This window comes from Pleurodeles waltl, chromosome 3_1 (genome assembly GCF_031143425.1).
Source record: "Pleurodeles waltl isolate 20211129_DDA chromosome 3_1, aPleWal1.hap1.20221129, whole genome shotgun sequence".
NCBI lineage: Eukaryota > Metazoa > Chordata > Amphibia > Caudata > Salamandridae > Pleurodeles > Pleurodeles waltl.
The window spans coordinates 769839773-769860703 of record NC_090440.1 but is presented as its reverse complement, the minus strand read 5'-3'; the positions used below and the strand labels follow the sequence as shown (position 1 = coordinate 769860703).

Sequence of the window (20931 nt, the reverse complement as noted above, 5' to 3'; positions counted from 1 at the left end):
TGTCAAGGGGGCTCCTGTATGATGTTGCAACACAACGTTAGGCTGTAGAGACACAACTCTATCTCAAGGTGTCATTGGCAATTGACAATCCACCCTGAGACAATACCTGGCACCATTCAATCCTGGATGTTTACAGTCTATCTCAAAGTGATGTGTTCCAGTTCATTCTCCTACCCATGTCAAGCAACACCACCACCCTGTAGAACACCTAAGCAACATGCAGCTCCAAAGCATCTCCATCACCCTCACCATGAGAGACAGTGTCCCGAGTTTCTGCACCAACTCTCGACTCTCCTTCAAACATAATATAAAAGACACAGATGTTGTGGTACCAAATCAGCCACTTTTGCTCAATTAAACCATTCATCCTAAAGCACACCCTCCAATCAACTGAATAAATCCTTGACATGGCATGAATGGATGTGAGGAAAAGCCCACTCACCAGCATTTTTGATTCTGCATATCCCTCTGGGGCGATCTTTCCTGCTGAGACCACCACCCATCAATGGCTTTTGAAATTTGAGCATATCACCCCTGCATGCATGGATTTTCACTGACCCCTCTTTTGGTGCACATAAAATTAAACATTTCTGTGCAATATTTACAAGGTTACCCAGTGAACAAGCCTGACTAACTGTGTAGAAAACTTAGTTGCTGCCGCTGTGCCCGTACCATCTGCAGGGCTAACCCTGGTGGTACCGAAGACAAGGATAGAAAAAAACAGGAAACATGCTGTTGCATGGGAAAGGAACGGAATGACCACCACGTCGAGGTAAGGTTTAGATGCTTTTATTATAATCGTATAACAAGTGTCTCTCAGCGACCAGCGTCTCGGAAGCCAACAACCAACTGACTTCTTCAAGAACGCCGACGTACCGCCAAGCAACAACATTCCAAACATACTGACATAACCATGGCCATACTGCGCTCGTGCACCACGGATCCATGGCGCTCATGCCTACCCCATAGTAAGACGCCATACAAAGTAATTCAAATAACATTTAAAACACAATCTCTCTCTCTCTCTCTCTCTCTCTCTCTCTCTCTCTCTCTCTCTCTCTCGCCACTACCTTACCTTCTCCCATAATGCATTCTTTCACTATTGTCATGAAAGTATAACTACCCTGCTGTTGGTGGTAGTGCCTTGATAAGAAATCTTGTTTTTCTAACACATGACACATAAAGAAAGAAGGCAGGAATTTGGAGCTCTCCAACTGCTGTTGCACCCTTTCTCTTTCCTTCGAGCTAAGTTTCTCTAGATCACGACATTCAATACCCTTTTCAATGTGTTTACGGTGTTCATTTTGGACAACAGGCTGCTGTGAAGCCAACATCTTTGAACATTTTGCTGTAAGTGTCCTGCCTTAGGATTTTGGATCTCGTTTATTTCTACTGTCCCATCAAAATATAATTTTCTCTTATCATTGAAGAGGAGTCAAACCCCCACCACCCTTTAATGTAATTCAGTAAGTCAATCAAAATTACTTTATTGCGGTGAAGAGCCATAAAAGCGCATCATAAAAAGAGAAATAAGTAAGTGCATAATATATAAATATAAAACATACTTGACTTAAAATTGATCAAAAACAGTACATCTCCTTACAATAAAGATAAAACACTGTGCAAATCTCAGGACACTGGTTGAGCTTAGCCAATTACAGAATACACCATAACATGAATAAAAATCTTCATACCGAGAAGACAATTGGTTGCCAAGTATTAGGTTTTAGGATTCTAAGAGCCTCCACATACTACCTGATGCCCAAATACCTGCATATCGAAAGTAACCGCTTCCTTCTCGTGTGGGCATAGATTTTGCAGAAGTAAAAACCATGGGCCTCAGACTCCTCACCTGTCCCACAAGCAGGACAGGTCTTTTTCAGAAAGTTATTGCCACTCCTCTACTTACTTGTAAACACATGGAGGGGCAATGAACCATGCCTAAACTGTACAAATAGTTTGCGTGCCGACAACGGCTGTATCTCACTAGAAAGGGCTCAAGTCCAAAATGGTTCTTGAACTCTAAAACTGTTTGGGCCATTAGGTCTAAAGATCCACTCTCAGGGATTGTCGACAATCAAGAATGCTCGTATAAAACTACAAGATCGCTCTTGGACTATGACTGACAGGCCACCGAACGTTCCGCCCACAACTTGGGTTTACCCAGCTTGGTCAATGGATCCCTAATGTAACACAACCAAGGAAAATTTCCAGCCCCAGGTAGGCTAATCATTTCTTCCAGTCCTCTCCTCCATGGTTCTAATTCCGGAGTGGCCCCAAAGTCTCCTTCAAAATAGGAGAGGTCTGAGCCCCAGGTCTTCCGTAATTGGTCTTATTCCCATATCAAGCCTCAATGGAATTAAGGGTGTGCATAATGGAAGGCTTAATAGCTGCCTAAGAAAAACATTTTCAAGCTTTTGTATCCCAATCCCTGGTTCGTGCCCCCAAAGCTCTGCCCACTATAGAACTGCCCCCAACTCTTGTGATCTGTACATTTCAATCACAGGACTGATTGGTTTGAAAAAAGAACCTTTGGAGGCCCTCACCGAACCACCAGTAAACTCGGACAATCTAAGCTTTTGCCTGTCTATATGTAGGGACCAATCCATACACTCCCCAAGTAAAATCCATAGGTATTCAAATGCCTTCACCCTTCCAAAAAAAAAACCCATTCAACTTTGGGCCTTGGCTAGTAGTTGGTAACAGACTCAAACCATAAACTTGGTTTTACTCACAGTAATTTCCAATCCCCTAAGTCTACAAAAATAATTAAAACAATCAAGAGTCCTTTGGGGACCCATCGCTGCCTTAGACAGCTATTTTCGGGGCATCATTGCTAACATTATTAAGTGAGTCAATAAGACCAATCATATATAATAGAAATAATGTAAGGGCCAAGACACAACTCTGTCTCACACCATTTCTTACAGGGAAAGGGTCTGAGAGATCCCCGAATTGAATCTCTGGATGATATTCGAGAGATATCGGGGAACCCTCAGATTGGCCAAAACCTGCCATAAGGCGCCTCTGGGGACCAAATCGAAAGCTGCCCATAAATCAACAAATATTAAATAAAGGCTAGAGCCCTCCAGAACAACTGTCTTCCAATACGGAAGCTGGAGGCGAAATTCCTGATCTACAGTGGAAGTTGACTGCCTGAAGCCCACCTAAAGGGGGCTGAGGACACTACTATGTTCCATCAATCCCTGCTGTCTCTCTAAGATCACACGTACAAACAATTTTTGCATTGTGTCAATCAGACTAATCAGTCTGTAATTTGCAGGAAGTAGGGGGGAACCTTTCTTATAGATTGGGATTATTTCAGCAATTGCTCAAGACGCGGGCAAAGGCATCCCCTCCAAAACCAAAATGGTATTTTAAAAACTTCGAGGTACGGGGTCCAGATTTCTGGCACAGAACAATATAAGTCTCCTGGGATTCTATCAAGTCCTGGTGCCCTTCTAGGAGCTATCAGTTTGTTGGCCCTTGCCACCTCATTAATTGTGATAATAGGGTCATGGGCACTAAGAAGGACACAAGGACTAGGACCCACCAAGATCCCGTCCCCTGCCTGTAAATCATACAGGGAACTGAAGTGGGTGATACATTTTTCAGCAGAGATGTTGTTCTCTATCCCTCCCATAGACCCCGGACACCCCGAGGCAACAGCTTGCCAAAATAGCCTATAATCCTTGTGCTTTAGTGCCCCATGAATGGCCTTCCACTTTTGCGTTTCCCACTTTTTCTTAGTAGACGTTACAAAAAAGTGCCTAAGTGTTTCTACCATATTGAACCCACTCCACATTCGTGGCTTTAATGGCCTTTTTAAGTTCAGTTTTGGCCTTGCAGCACTGCTTATTGTACCACCCAATTGGGATTTTTCTTGAACTCCCTCAAATCAATTTTTTAGTTCCTCCACCAATTCTTGGTGTGTGACCATAATCCCATGCCATCGATTTGATTTCTCTGCCAAGTTTAATCACTTCCCCATACTTTCCAGAGCCAGACCTACAACTTTGTAGAGCTGCTGCACAGATTCAGGAGACCGAATAAACTCCTCCCATCTGACTGTAGGCCTTTTTGGTGTCAGGTTATCCTTTGGTTCAGTCCAGTTTGACCCCCCCACCCCAAGCCCCAAAGCACCAAGTCCCCAATTCAAGGGTCAATGCGTTATGGTCACTATCATGCCTCAATATAACTTTCATATCTATGACACCTGGCCATAACCTGACCTCAACGGAGATGTAATCAATAGTGGAGAACCACCCTATACGGTTGAATTATGGGACCCAAACTTATACGATTTGGTACACCCATTGAAAGCCTGAATAGAATGGTTTAATACAGGACCATTAACTTGGATTGCTAGTGGTGCCCATTTCTTGAGTGGATCAGTCAACAATGCAGGAATGCCCGATAGCCTAGCTTCCTCAAGAACAAAACCATCAGTAAAGACACTTAGTGGTTCAAAATGGCAATTGAAATCCCCACCAAGCAATTTATAAATCCTTCCTAGAGTGTAGAAGGGAAGTCAGCTAGATAGTCTATCACCAAAGACTCACGGCCAGTGCTAGCAGGTCTAGAGTACACACTGACTAAATACAGCTCACTAGCATCTGGAAATAAAAGGGAGAGGCGTAGAGCATCATCACTTGTTGTCTCCTTCTGCTTGACCAGGCAGCCCTGGTGTGAAGCCACCCATGTTGGTAGGCCACTAGAAGGTATTCCTTTTCCCCAGCATCACTCTTTGCAACTTAAGAATAAGCAGCATACACTTGGAACTTTATTTCTCTTGCAACAAACAAATATTGTGCTTCTTTTTAAATGTGACCCAGTCAAGGCTTTCTGTCTTTCCCTTAGACCAGCTACATTCCATGACAAAAGCCTAACAGACTTTGATGCCTCCACCAAAGCCTCACTATGTCTATGTTCATTCAGTAATGTGGGTGCAACAGGTTTGCCCTTGACCCCGACATCATCCTGGGGGGCTTTGCCTTGATTAGAGATCCTTTGCTGATAGTCAAACACTTCAATATCAGCCCTATTGCTAGGGACCTTTGCCTGCAAATCCTGACTTCATAGAAAAAAATCAACCTTAGAAGTGGGGCTATCAGTTAATTGATTAGACGGGTCTAACCGAGGAACTTGACACCTGCGACCAGTTAGTTGTTCCATAGCAAAACCTGCCCTCGAATGTACCACTCGATCCCCTTTACCATGTTGACTGGAATCGCCCATCGTGGCGATAATATTACTACTAGCACCAGCCAACAAACCCGATGGGACACAATTAGACCCCACTGCCCCATTACACATGGAGCCAATAGAGTCCTGGTGCCCTACAGTAGGCAGTCAATCGTTCTCATCTAATATGTCAAAACAATTCTTCATAGGAACTGAATATGAGGCACCCCGCGGACTACACAAGCTAGGTACAGAGGAGATTGCCTGCCTATGCTCAGCAGGATTCAAATGGGGGCAACAGAATTCTGGGCAGCAAGGGATCGATAGAAGTAACCTATGGAGAAGGGACTCTATACTAGACCTATCTAAATGCTCACCAAATAGAACATGTTTTGCCAGGAACGTAGATCTGAAATTGATGATGACGCAGATACCATATCGATCCACCATACCTAGTCCAATCCAAGCCACTCTCCTCATGTGGAGCAGCTCTCTTGTGAGAGCAAGGGGAAAACCTCTAAATCGCGCTAACCACCCCACAGTTTTATTAAACAAGGCCTCATATGTTTCAACACTATCGCTTAACAGGGATGGAACATCTGCAAGAACCACTACATAGGTACATAAAGCTGGTGGAAGATTGATTACTGACAACCTTACTCCCCTCTTATTTTTACTAGAGTTAGCAATTACAGGGTCTGCCTTAATGGTGCCAGTGTTGCTAGAATCAGCATTGGGAACAGAGGTGTTTGAAGCCAGAATGTTCCTAAATGAACTGCCTACAGATAACCCCGTAGGTGTACCTTTTTCGGGATAGGATGGATTGGGCGGTGACTTTTGATCACAAATGGGGGATTTTCTTCCCCCCTCAGATGGAACACTGCTGTTTTCCTTGTATACCACAGGTTTGGCAGTTATGGCATGTGACTGGATTTGTAACACAATGCCGTCTGCCAGCTTATTCTCAATGGTCAGAAGGTGAGCACAAATTGGAGATAGGTGCTCTATCAATAGTTCCTTAACCCTAGAGATAAGTTTGCCCAAGATAGACCTATATATATATATATATATATATATATATATTGGATATGCCCAATCTATAGGACACTCAGCACCTCCCTTTCCCACTGAGGTGGGGCTGTGACTAGAGAAGGCAGCCCAGCTTTCCTTTTGCCCACAACAGGCTGCCTACTCTTCCTTGCTCTCTTTTTAGGTTGATTAAAGTTAGCTGGGCAAGAGTCACTCAGACAGGTGGAATCTAATTCACTGGGGCCTACCTGATGTAGGGGCATTAGCACCTAATCTGCTGTAGAAGGACACCGTGCTCAAATCTATCTTCCAAAATATCCTCAGAGTGCACTGACAAATGCTTCTTTGTAAGGGTTATTTCAGTGCTAATGACTCCTAGACCTCTGTGGAACATTCTATGAATTGAGGTAGGTTTGGCAGGGGGCGTATGGGCCAGCTGACCATCCAGCTCTTTCCTTTTCTCCTTCCTATCCTCAGCTTAAGCACTTGAAACAACCCCACAGATTCAAGTAACAAAAACCAAATCAAAATGCGAAAAATTATTAGCCCACCAGATCAGGGCCCAAACAAACCCAAGCCTGACAACTCAGTAAATCATCGGAATACTTGATAAACGACGAGTTTAAACAAATAATCTCTAGCAGCGTCAATTGTTCCTAAAGGCCTTCTTAAAAAAGAAAAAATAAGAATAATAAAAATGAATCTAAGCCATCAATATTGCTGGTAGTGCGGGCCCAGGCCAAGAGTTAAGTTAGGTGCCACGGTCAAAAAAAGCTCTATACAGTCATGTAAATACCTTACCAACAATGTCTGACGGGGTACAGCCACAGGGTTAAGGGGGGTGGCCATGAATCTTCCGGGTGCTGACAGGCTCAGGCGGGCCCGCCCTTGGCCCACATGCATCCCGCACAGCGGGAGACTGACTGCAGTTGATGTGCCCACTAGCACCAAAGCGTGATGAAAGCAGCTCCTGCCTCAAATCGCTGTGGGTGCTGTGGTCTGTCACGCCCCCCCCGCACACTCTGGGCGTTAATGTAATTTATCTGATTTATCTGGACAGACAAGCCCCCACCCATCCATTTTTATTGCCCCTTCAAAATATTATTCCCTCTTAACATTAAAGAGGGCGGTCAAGCCCCCACCTTTTAATTTTTATATTGTATATGAACCAGAACCCCCAATATCCCTCTGCACTTTAAGACTACAAGTCAAGAAAAGCCAACATTTCACGTCTCTGTAGTGTACCTGATGGAATATCATTGGATACTACTCGGGCACTTTTAGCTCGGGGCTATGAACCACCATGTGGACATTGTGTAGATATGTTTTGCAGATATGACTGCATTTACTTTTTTTTGCTTTTATTAAAAATTATTTGTAGATATGTTTTGCAGATCTTACAGCAATTACTTATTTTTTTGCTTTTATTAAAGTTAATTTGCCATTTATCAAACAAACCATTGACATTTTGTGAGTATTGACATATCATAAATCCATTACAGTGTAAGTATGCATGTCATCACAATGACATAACACAGACCAGATGCTGCTTGGTTTTATTATCTACATAATTCTGAAGTATGCTCTCTTAGCAGTTAAAGCGGGGGTATAGTCAAGCGGAGCACAACGAGTTGACCGAGCTTGGCTGGATTATAATGGGGAAGCATTCAACACAATACAAGGCATGGCATACTCAAAGCACAGTAGGTGCCATCCTCCAGTATCTAATAGAGATATCTGAGAATGCTCATGAGATAGGACAAGCGGAAAGCTCAGTGTTCTGTTTTGGTACTCCAAGTTTGTGATGCAGGAGATTTGGCTGTGCCGGCTCCAGAAGAACAAGGTAGGTAAGATCATAGCTGGCCCCAGATGCCGCTTAGGCTGCAAATTGGGGGGTTAAAGTTCAGCAAGTTTATTAATCCTGCCATTTCAGATTGCTAAGTCTGCAAGCCAGTCACTCCTGTGGGGAGCAGTTGTTGGCCGCCCCCATGCATGGCAGTCATTTATTTGGCCATCAGGAACGCCATTGCAGACAGGTGGAACACACCAAATTGGATTTTTTTTTTTAAATAAGCTTAGCAAGAGATTCAAAGGCTGCAGATCAAAAGTGCACTCAATCATGATAGAAGGTGTATCCAGTACCTCCCGCTAGAACTGTCTGATGGGGGGGGCAGGCCCAAGCTAAATGGTAATACCCAGTGGGGGGTGATTCTAACTTCGGCGGGCGGCAGAGGCCACCCGCCGAAGTTCCCCCACCAAAATACCGCTCCGCGGTCGAAAGACCGCTGAGGGTATTTTGGGATTTGCCCTGGGCTGGCGGGCGGCCGCCAAAAGGCCGCCCGCCAGCCCAGGGCAAATCAACCTTCCCACTAAGATGCCGGCTCAGAATTGAGCCGGCGGAGTGGGAAGGTGCGACGGGTGCAGTTGCACCCGTCGCGTATTTCAGTGTCTGCTAGGCAGACACTGAAATACTTTGTGGGGCCCTCTTACGGGGGCCCCTGCCGTGCCCATGCCGTTGGCATGGGCACGGCAGGGGCCCCCAGGGGCCCCGCGGCACCCCCTACCGCCATCCTGTTCCTGGCGGGCGAACCGCCAGGAACAGGATGGCGGTAGGGGGTGTCAGAATCCCCCATGGCGGCGCAGCAAGCTGCGCCGCCATGGGGGATTCTAAGGGCAGCGGTAAACCGGCGGGAGACCGCCGGTTTACCCTTTCTGACTGCGGCCAAACCGCCGTGGTCAGAATGCCCTGCGGGGCACCGCCGGTCTGTCGGCGGTGCTCCCGCCGACCCTGGCCCCGGCGGTCTGAGACCGCCGGGGTTAGAATGAGGGCCTGTGTGTTTGGTATTACATTGAGGACAGTGATGTAATGATGTGACCTATCAGGATCCTATCCAGGCTTGTTTCTCAGATGTGAAATCTGCCAGATGGAGGAATTTGAAATGGATCCATTTGTGTCAGTGGTTCATGGACGCCATTTTGGTTGTGTGCAACAGTACTTTCCTTGTTCATCTGTTATGCTGGTGCAGAGATCCCTGTCCTATGCAAGTCTGTTACATGTGTTATGTTGTTCTCACTGTGATATGCATGAAGAATTCAAGTGCCAATTTCATGACAACAGGGGAGCCAATGTTTTGGGTTAGAGAGGGAAATTCTTTGGGTTCAGCTGGGAACTCTGGTAAGCATTATTGGACTGTGTGTGTGAGTTCTATGTAAATGTAATAATCCACTAGGGGTGAGTCTAGTCCCTCCCTCTATCACACCTAATGACACAAACATTCTGCAAGTGTAAAGGTCTCCTAGTTGCTTAAGCCCCATCTTTACCCTAGTATTTTTGACTGATTGCTCTATTATTAAAGGCAGTAAGAGATTATGGGCCTCATTCCGAGGCCGGCGGGAACCGCCATATGGCCGCTCCGCGGTCGAACTACCGCGGAGGCCATTCTGGCTTTCCCGCTGGGCTGGCGGGCGACCGCCAGAAGGCCGCCTGCCAGCCCAGCGGGAAACCCCTTCCCACGAGGAAGCCGGCTCCGAATGGAGCCGGCGGAGTGGGAAGGTGCGACGGGTGCAGTTGCACCCATCGCGAATTTCAGTGTCTGCTGAGCAGACACTGAAATTCTTTGTGGGGCCATCTTACGGGGGCCCCTGCAGTGCCCATGCCATTGGCATGGGCACTGCAGGGGCCCCCAGAGGCCCCACGACACCCCATCCCGCCATCCTGTTCCTGGCGGGCGAACCGCCAGGAACAGGATGGCGGTATGGGGTGTCGGAATCCCCATGGCGGCGCAGCAAGCTGCGCCGCCATGGAGGATTCCTGAGGGCAGCGGAAAACCGGCGGGAGACCGCCGGTTTTCCCTTTCTGACCGCGGCCAAACCGCCGCGGTCAGAATGCCCTTGAGAGCACCGCCAGCCTGTTGGCGGTGCTCTCGTGGTCGTTGACCCTGGCAGTCATTCAGAATGACCCCCTATGTGCCAGAGGCTTTGCCAGTGAGTATAATGGGCAGGCCATTTTAGCACTGAGTCTCTTCAAGGGCCAACATGTAGTCATAACTGTTTTAATTTCTCTGGGATCCCTGTGGATACCTGTGGATAGCAGTGTTGTAAGGGAGTGTCATTGGTTTGATTGTATTCAGGCTTCAGATAAAGGAGTCTTGCATCTGGGTGGGACCAGTACTGAGAAAAATGGCACTGTGCTTCTAAATAGTTTAGCTCAATGTCTGGTACTTTGAAGCCCCCTTTTTCATAGGGCAATACAATTGTGTCCCGGCTCAATCGGGGCTCTCATCCCGCCCAAAGAAATCTGATCAGTGGTCCTCTTAAGATGGAGAAAAAGCGTTTGGTTAGTGTGATAGGTATATTAATGAAGAGGTAGAGCAACCTTAGAAGGACCATCAATTAATTATGTCAGTTCTTCCCACGAGGAACAGAAGAAGTTTTATCCAGCTCTCCACCTGTGTGGACAGTTGTTTGACCAATGTACCATAGTTCAGCCAAAGGATTGGGCCCTTATCCTTGTGTAATACTATACACAGGTATTTGACTTCATTTGATGCCCACCAAACCAGGTAGTCTAAATCAATTTGATCAGTGCATGCCATGATGGGGACTATCTCTGACTTGGCCCAGTTGATATAAATCCCAGAGTAGCATCTGAATCTAACAACATCTCAGACCATGAGTGGCAGGTTGTAGAACAGGTTTTGACAAATAGCAAAATATTGTCTGCCCAGAGTCAGAGCAACAACGGCCCTGTACGAAAGAACATGGTGGGCAACTCATGGCTTCATGTTCGCTAATGTCCCCTAATGCCACAGGGCCTCTGAGGTCCACGGCTGTGCTACTACAGACATGCAGAAGGCACCTTCCAGCTAGGCCTGGGCAGAGTTCACGGAGTTCCACTCTGCGGAATTCCACAGAGTTAAATAAAAACTTCTTGGAATTCCATGGAGGCATAGTTCTGTGACCCGCGGAATCCTGAAAGCGCCCGATCTCGGAAGCCCCAAGCAGGGTCGGGCATGGTTATCCAGGCCCGACCATGCTTAGTGCATCCAAGATTGAGCACATTCAGGAGAGGGGCATAGGCAGTAAAGCTACCATTTCAGGCCTCTTGTGCTCAGGCCTGTCCCGTGTACACTGCACACGGGGCATGCCGGTGCACAAGAAGCCTGAAACAGCAGCTTTCTTTAGCTGCCTACAGCCCTGACCTGAATTCAGGTTCTTTTCCTGCTAGGGACACTTCAGCCTTTCATCCAGTAAACCATGAAGACTGAACTGGATAATGATAATGATTAGGCCTAACATACACAGTGGTTAGAAAGAGCAAAAATGCAAATCGAAATACTGTATAAGAACATGCTGTTATTATTAGCTGTAATATAATAAATATGCAGCCATCTATTAATGATTACTTACATTGCAGCCTTTTGCTCAATGTAATCTTTTCGAGGAAACCTGCCAGCTGTCTGGAAAACTGTGGTCTTTAAATCGCATTTCATAACTCTGGCTACAATAATGTTGTTAGGCAAGCTGTTGGTGATATCATGAGTGACGACTTTTATGATCTAATGAGTGAGGTTATGAGCAAGAATTGGCGGTTTTATTTCATAGCTTTTTAGGGCTTCAGTTTTGGACTGAAGCAATAACCTGTTTTGACAATATTTCATTTCCTTTATGACATACAATACGTTGTGGTCATATGAGCAAAAAATAACTTACAGTAAATGTCTTTGCCTTTCTAATTATATATTTTGTCTTGTCCAGTCCTTTGCAGGTTTATGCCCGGGACTCCAGCCCTCAGTGTTCATCAGCCTGATCTGCAGTCTTGCTAGAAATAGATCATGGTCTTCAGCCTTGGTCTGCAACCGTGCTGGTAACAGAGCATGGTCTTTAGCCATTCACTTTACCACTTGCCCTCAATATTCTCTAGTTACAGCTCTTATGCAAGGCAACCTCAGGACATAGGGTACTGTCTTTTGCAGTGCATCATGCCGAACACTTTGCCTTTAGTTCCTAGAGTTTGCTGAATGTATTTAAAAATTTCTTTGGAGAATTCTTAAAAAGAAATACAATTTTTGGATCATCATATAACTTCTCTTGCACCTTTTTTACCAATATGCTCTACAACGTTGTAAGATCAAACATAGTTGGACACATTTTGGGCCTCATAATGACCCTGGCGGTCACCAGACCGCCAGGGTTACGGTCGCGGTCGGACCACCGCCAAAGTGGCGGTCTGACTGCGACATTATGACCGTGGCTGAGCCACCACGTTCCAACTGCTGACACCGCCAGGCTGCCACCAGCCTGCAGCCTGGCAGTCCTGGTGGCTGTAATCCAGGGATTACGAGTCCCCATCCGCCAGCCTGTCCATGGCGGTTTACACCACCATGAAAGGGCTGGCGGAATGAGGGACTCGGGGTGTCCCTGCACTGCCCATGCACCTTGCATGGGCAGTGCAGGGCCCCCAGTGCACAGCCACATGGCGCATTTCACTGTCTGAATTACGGGCCGTGGAATGCGCGATGGTTGCTGCTGCACATGGTGCACTGCCACATTGCAGCTGGCTCCATTAGGAGCCCGCTGCAATGTTAAGGCCCTGTGGTGAGCTCCTAATAGGGCTGGCGGGGTGCAGGCCTCACAGGCGGCCTGATGGTGGGAAGAGTTTGGCAGGCGGCCTCTACCACCCGCCAAACTCATAATGAGGCCCTATATTTTTGAAAATATTTGTGTGAATGTTATTTAGGTCAATCTTCTAAGCAAATCAAAAGTGTTTATGTCTGAATGCATTGCCAGCATTTACCAGTAGTTACAGAGTCTGGGAGCAGATGCATGCCATGTGGACGGTGCACACTTGTACTGGAGAATTTGTATGGATTAGGATTGCAGCGAGGATATGAACATTGAATTTGTAACTCATGTGTTCAAAAGAAGGGTTTTCGTTTGATCAAATGGCATTTTCCACTCACCTGAGAATCGCCTCAAACCTCTCTTCAGGTGGAGGTCCTTCTGCACATACATGGCACGGAGATAGCATGACTTGTAGGTCATTTTTGTTGACCCATGGTCAGTATCCAGGATTTCTGGAGTTTTATGCCAATCAGGTTACCTCATTGAATTCACAATAAGACTCCGATACTGAAATGACATGCATCGTTATATGTTTATCAGTCATTTTCTGCATTTCTCCTGAAAACAACTGCCAAACTAAAAATTATGGAATTAGATCTACTTACTGATCTGAGTTCCATGTGAACTGGCCCAGTATTTATCTTCAAAACAATTCTCAAACTCATGTGCTGTCTCTGTGATTTATGTATATTGTATTCATGAGGTAGCTATGCCCAGTCCACCTTTTACCACAAATTTCTGGCTATGGTCTTCGATCTGGGAAATGGGCGCAGGCACATCCATTACCATTAGCCATGTGCTGCTTCATGAATGCAGTGTCTTAATTTTGAGTATTTTTCTGATGAGTTTTTTCACTGCTTGGGATGTACCATCTTCACCTTCATTAAGCCAGGGGTGCTCATCTTACCTCTGAGCCAGGGTTGAATATCATAAGATTTATGAACCAACAGCAGATGCTTGTGAACAAAGATAATATAAAAATGTATCAGCCAATCAGATATGCATTTCGATTTAAATATGAATTGTGAACAATCTCATAAACCCAGCTGTTTCTACATTGCTAAAGCATTGTTTTGTGAATATCGCAAAATATGCATTGATTTACATCACTAAGGTTACAGCAGTGGTAACCAAAAGAGAGATTGGTCTGGAGATGTACAAAATGTGATGGAACCTGTACATTTAAGAGATAGATCTCCTTTCCTTGTAGAGCACCTTGGATCCATCTTAGGTGGGCTACCCTGACTTTTTATTCAGTTTATGTTTTAACATTTGCACCTTTTAGTTCTGTTCACTTTGTTTTTCGCCAGTATCTCCTACCTAGTAGGGAAGCCTTTCAGGAAGAAGCAGAGCTGCTGGGCTCCAGTTTGTTTTTAGTTGCCCCGGTTTTAGCACTCACTTTTCATAGCCACGCCCCTTCTTGAGGTGGGCTATTTAGCTATGTCAGCTGCTTGGCTGCTGTGGATTTAGCTTCTGCAGGAAGCTTTGGAACAGCAGATTGTGGCTACAGTGTTGCTGTGGTGACATCCCTTTCATTTCCTTGTAAAGCACTGGAGCGCGCTTGGAGTTGCCTGGCTCCATCACCTTGGAGCCATCTTAGGTGGACTACCTGCCTTTTTATTCAATTTATGTTTTAACGTTTGCACCTTATTTCTGTTCACTTTGTTTTCATCAGTATCTTCTGCCTGGTAGGGAAGCCTTCCAGGAGGGAGCGGAGCTGATGGGCTTCAGTTTGTTTTTAGTTGGCCCTCCCTGGCTCTGGTGCTCACTTGACATAGCCACGCCCCTTCTTGAGGCGGGCTATTTAGCTATGTCAGCTGCGCAGTGGCCATGTCACTTGGGCGCCAAAGTCGCACCTAAGGCAAGCCCGTCTGAACCCAGCAGGATAGACCATTGCAGAGGGGGCGTGGGATCGAAATTATTTTTAAACAATCTTCTGCACTTTTTCAGAGGTAACTATTGAGGGCAGCATGGCTATGCTCTTTTCTCTTGCGCTATTAAGTAACTTCTCGTTAGCAGGGCTTCTGATATATCGCCCGCTGGGCTTGGCTACAGAATTTTCAGTATCTTTAGCAGATGCCTTACTGGCCTATGTCCTGAGGTACTCGAACTTCTCAGTCATTTTAGACCTCAGTCTCCATTATGAGGATGTGAGTGCCGAGCGGCAGCCGCATTGATGGCGGACTTCGACACTCTACATGTTGTACAGTTGGTTCACGCCACTACAGATAAACTAGGACATACTTTGGATCCTATTTTTTCCAACTTAGCCAATTTAGAGGGTGGATCCCCTCTTGCCCTCCCTTGGACAGATAATTTTGCACTCCTTTTTCATATTTCCATTTGAACATGGCTACTTTTACCAGCCCCTGGTCAACCAGTCAAACCTAGAAAATGTGCCAAGGTGACTTCTTTCACCTTTAACCAAGCTCTAGAAGCAAGATGTCCTGTCTTGGTGGATTTTGTAGGCACAGCTAATTCACAACTGGTAGATTGGATAAAAGGGGCTTTGGACCAGGTTGCACTGCAGGTCCAGTCTACTATTAGGAGAATAAAACCTTTGGCGGCCTGGTTCAGTTAGGAGTTATCTGTCCTGAAAAAAAACTGTAAGCATCTCGAACGGGCTTGGCATAGAAAATGTGATCCTATTGATAAAGCTATTTACTCTGTGGCCTTTCAGGAGTACCACAGGCATATTAGAACTATGTGCCATGACTCGTCCCGTGAACGCTTCACAATAGTGAAATGACTTACCTCTCTTGATCGTGTGTCAACATCAACTCCGCCTATCTATGAGACATGCAAAGCTCATGCAATTCAGCTGTAGTCACACAGCACATACACACATGAAAAAAAACACTCAGTTGTACAAAAATAAAGGTACTTCATTTTTGGAGCAAATCACCACAAAATACTAGAAGGGTAACTCACTGTTAGGATGTAAGTAATACACTAAATATATACAGTAGCAATCAGAAATAGGCATAGAAAAGGTTAGAAAACAGTGCAAATAGCAATAACCAATAGTGACCCCAGGGTGGCACAAACCCTATACTAAAAAAATGGAATGCGAGCAAGGTACCCCCACCTAGGTAAGTAAAATATGTAGAGGGGAGCTGGGAGTACTAGAAAACCACAGAGGTAAGTAACACAGTGCACCCCTGCGACCAGGAATGCAGGAGTAAATCACTGGACTTTCCCCAAACCACCCAAAGGAAGAAAAGAAGAAAAAGAAGACACCCAGACAAGACTGCAAGAAAACCAGCAGAAGAAAGAAGACCTGTGGGGAGAGAGGACCAAGTCCAAGAGTCACAGTGGAGTCCAGGAGGAGTAGGAGCTACTACCCACACAGCTTAACTTGCAGGAGTTGGTCGACAGTGATGAAGAACAGGTCAGCACTGCATCCTAGGAGCTGTAGAAGAGTTCTAGTGCTAGAAGGAAGATTGCAGATGGGTGTCGGTGCAGAACTTTTTCCAACAAGCCTTGGCAAAAGCAAACTCGCAGTTAGTGGAAAAGCAGTGCTGCGAGGGACCAGCAAGGCCCAGGAGAACTCAACCCAGGAGGGGGAGTCGCAGGGGACCCTCAGCATCACAGGGAGTCTACAGGAGCAGAGGCAGCAGCCACAGGAGTCTCTTAGGACGGGGACACAGGAGTCGCAGAAGAAGCCCACACAGCAATACAAAAGAGGATTCCACACCACAGGAGAACCACATAGGAGGCTGTGCTTTGCAGGATGGAGTGCTGAGGGCTGAAGCTACATGTCCCCTGAAGATCCCTTGGAGGCGATGCAAACAATCCTTGGCAGCTGCAAGAGACGTGGTTCACGGGGGTTCTGTGCTGCATGGGAAGGCAAAGGATTACCTCCACCAAAGTTGGACAGCTGGCAGAGAGCACCAAGAAGACTACTCCAGCCCACCACCCATGATGCAGGATCCATGCAGTTCAAGATGAGGGGAGATCCACACTACCGGTCGGTGCTTGTTGTAGGTGCCTGCGGTTGCAGGGGCGTGACTCCTTCACTCCAAGGGAGATTCCTTCTTCTTTTTGTGCAGGCTGAAGAGTTCCATTCTTCTGAGGATGCACGGCTGGGGAAATGTTGCAAAGCTGGCAGGAGATATTGAAACAAAGTTGCAAAAGAGTCTTCTTCCTTGTAGCAGCGTTTGTCGGTTCCTGGAGGATCCAGTCACTGTGCCAGTGGGCCAGAAGCCAAAGTGGAGGTTGCAGAAGGAGTCCTGGTGGAATCTTGCAAGCCGACTCTGAGGACCCACCCAAGAGAGAAACCCTAAATAGCCCTGAAAGGGGGGTTGGCCTCCTAACCAGGTAAGCAGGGGGTTCTGACATCACCTGCCTGGCCTGGCCACTCAGATGCTCCCAGAGTTCCCTGCCAACTTTGGAAACAAGATGGCAGAACCCACTGACCCTCTGGAGGAGCTCTGAGCACCATCCCTGGGGTGGTGATGGACAGGGGAGTGGCCACTCCCCTTTCCATTGTACAGTTTTGTGCCAGCACAGGGACTGGGGTTCCCTGAACTGGTTTGGACTGGTTTATGTATGGAGGGCACCAAATGTGCCCTTCAAAGCAAACTTTGGCATGGGGAGGCTACCCCTCCCAAGCCAGTCACACCTATTTCCAAAGGGAGAGAGTGTTACCTCCCTCTCCCACAGGAAGTTGTTTGTTCTAGCTTCCTGGGCTTGATCAGATCAAGCAGCAGGAGTGCAGAAACCGGTCTGAGGGGTGGCAGCAGCTGGGCTGCCCAAAAAACCCTGTAAGATGTGGTAGCAATGCTGGGGGACCTCTATGGAGCCCCCAGAGTGCATGGAATTGTACTTCCAATACTTGCAACAGTATTGGGGTATGATTCCAACATATTTGATACCAAACATGCCCAGGTTCAGAGTTACCATTATGTAGCTGGGCATAGGCAGTGACCTATATCCAGTGCAAATGTAAAATGGCGTCCCCGCACTCACAAAGTCCAGGACAATAGATCTAGAATTTGTGGGGGCACCTCTGCTAGTGAAGGGATGCCCTCACACACAGGTACCTGCACCTTACCCTGTGGGCTGAGAAGGCCTACCATAGGGGCGACTTACAGTGACCTGGTGTAGTGACCTGCAGTGAAAACGGGTGCATGCACCTGTTTCACACAGGCTGCAATGGCTGGCCTTCAGAGCACTTTGCATGGGCTCCCTATGGGTGGCAGAATAACTGCTGCAGCCCATAGGGATCCCCTGGAACCCAAATGCTATGGGTACCTAGGTACCATATACTAGGGACTTACATCTGGGATGCCAAATGTGTGGAGGAAAAGGTACAATTTACAGGAGAGAGCAAAAATACTCTGGTCCTGGTTAGCAGGATCCCAGTAGACGCAATCAAACACACTGACAAACGGGCAAAAAATAGGGGTAACCTAGCTAGAAAGAGGCTACTTTCCTACATGCCCCCAGGCGATATCATTGAGCATTACAAATTTAACATCATTTTGTATGCCGATGATACACAGCTGATTATCACTCTTTCAGAGGATGTTGACCACACAGCAGCTCTTCTAAGATCTTGCCTGTCAGAAGTCACTGTGTGGAAAAACGTCAGCTTCCTGAAGCTGAATGCTGGGAAAACTGAGGTCCTCATCCTCGGCAAGTAGCCTTCGATCTGATCCTCGGCATGGTGGCCGGATTTGCTGGGGCTTCTACTTGTAGCTAAAGAAAAAGTCAAGAACCTAGGTATTTGGCTTGACTCAAGGCTTTCATTTGACAATCAAATCACTAGCCTTGCTGGTCAATGTCTTGGGATTTTAATAGAAGCTACTAGGAAGACTGTAATCCAATCACTAGTGCTTTCCAGACTGGACTATTGCAATGTTCTATATTTGGGGGTCTGTCAGTCTCGTCTGACAAGACTCCAGCTTGTGCAGATTGTGACAGCTGGTCTGCAGCTAGATATACCAAGACTTACCCATATGGCCCCTGCCTTGGCGCAATTGCACTAGCTTTCTCTAAAGGAAAGGGTCTCCTTTACAACCATGTGCTACTGCCACAGAATTCTCAATCACAAAGGACCACACTAGATGCACCCACTAATCAAACGATACATCCCTAGCAGAAATTTGAGATCATCTGGGGCCTCGCTGGCTTGCATCCTCATCTATGAAAAGGCGCGTAGCTGTGGTTGTTCTTTCGGCGTTTTTCCCGCCAACATGTGGAATTCTCTCACCCTCTCACTCAGGCAGGAAACCTCTGAGCCATCTTTTTGGAAGAATTTGAAAACTTGGTTCTTAAGACGTATTTAACTGAGCCCCTTGGTGGTCTCTGGTTCTGAATTCGGGGAGAAAATCCTTATCGCGGGAAACTTCTTGCAAAGCACCTATGCGGAATACAAATCAGTTTATTATTATTGTTATTATTATTATTATTATTATTATTATTATTATTATTATTATTATTATTAACATTTCTAAATAAGGCCTGAGGTGTTAGTTATTCGTCACAACTTTTAATTAACAACAAAAGAAATATTTTGGCATCAACAGCCCTGAGTGAGGTATGTCTTTTGAAGATCAGAAACACAGATGATAGAAATATATAAAAACATCCATATTGCATTTTTAAAGTATTGAGCAACATAGACGACCGCAAAGAGATGACTTAGGTTGTAAATGTTTTCTGTTTTGAGAATGCTAGAAACTAGCAGACATCATAGTGTTTAAAGTGTCTTACACACTCTTTTCCATAAAAAGTGTTTTATTAAACATCAGAATTTCACTTGGTATCGTTCGAAGCATGCATATAGTGCAATGATTTCCTTTTTACCTCCACAAGTTGCTGATGTTGATGTGTTACACCGGAAACAGGTGCTGGTGTTTGGCAAACAGCAGTGCTAATCAAGCTTTCAGTAAAACACCCCACTCTCGTTTCCAGCTAATGTGTCTATGTATCGCATGTCACTTTCTCAACCATTCACTGTCTGCAGGGGGAGGGAGGGCACTTGTCATGAATAAAATCACCCATTTCTTCCTATGTTTTATTTTCTAAACAGGTTCATGCGCACAGGATGAAGCCCAGCTCTTACAGGAGTGGTTCAAGCTTGTCATGGAAAAAAATAAATTGGATCGTTATGAGTCCGAACTCTTGATCATGTAAGACAAACCGTTTACTGTTTATGTACAGATTTCATTATTGTGCTAGCCGGTGGGATGATTGTTCAAGTCTTGCATACACTCTGAGCATTAGATTTGAAACTCCGTTTTATTAACTTTATTGAATCCTGTTGGCGAAAGGGACCACACAAAGCAGCAAATTCATATATTTTCATGACACTTGCGAGAAGTAGCCAGTTTGTATGATTTTATCAAAGGTTTGCGAAAAACAAGTGCAGGTTGGAATTGTGCAGGGTGAGGGTTTCTTTGGATGCTGAAAGTGACTCCCACGTGCAATCTATTGCAATGTTTACTAATCCAGCAACTTCAAATACTCATTCAGAGTGTTGCTATACAATCTCACTGAGGCTTGCAGACCAGCCGCATAGCGAAATCCAGCTGGGTTTACTTCACAACTAACAAGCATTTACAATGCAACGGGTCTCGCGTTTGCTCATGTTAGCAGAGCTGATCGCGTTGTAAACTCCTAACCCGACTTTTCACCTCTCGGGCAAAAGTGCATTTATGTACATAACCCGAAAAAGTGAAATTAACTATGTAAAGCACTCGTAAATTAGAGAAAAAGAAGTCCACGAGCCCAATGGAAAACAGCGAGCCTCGCATGTTTTCTGTACTTGGTCGCTGTGCTTGAGGAGAGCTAGCCACCGGAAAAGGCATGACGTATGCGTGCCTTCGACTAATGAAAGCAAGCGGATTTTATTAGGCAAGCCCACGAACCAATGAAAGACACTGACGTGAAGTTGACAGGGCTCCAAGCCCTTTTCTAAATACAAAAGCGTCTTGCTGCGATACGCATACGCGAGCGCATGCAACTCAGGCTCGACCCTAAAAACTAAGCAAATAATCCCCACCGATATTAATCGTTTATAACTGCACTGCAGAGGCATTCATCATGCATATTTTAAAAGTCTAGAACTAGAATCTAATATTTGAT

General features: G+C 46.0%; 1 protein-coding gene across 7 annotated transcripts in view; it reads left to right on the top strand.

Annotated features, from left to right (window-relative positions):
- The window catches only part of MICAL2 (microtubule associated monooxygenase, calponin and LIM domain containing 2), a 776672-nt gene that overhangs the window by 723463 nt on the left and 32278 nt on the right, over positions 1–20931 (top strand). For all 7 annotated transcript variants that reach the window (XM_069223592.1, XM_069223590.1, XM_069223591.1 and 4 more), the window contains one exon: positions 19877–19976. In XM_069223592.1, coding sequence (XP_069079693.1) covers positions 19877–19976 — 100 coding nt within the window. The remainder of the gene's footprint in view (positions 1–19876; positions 19977–20931) is intronic.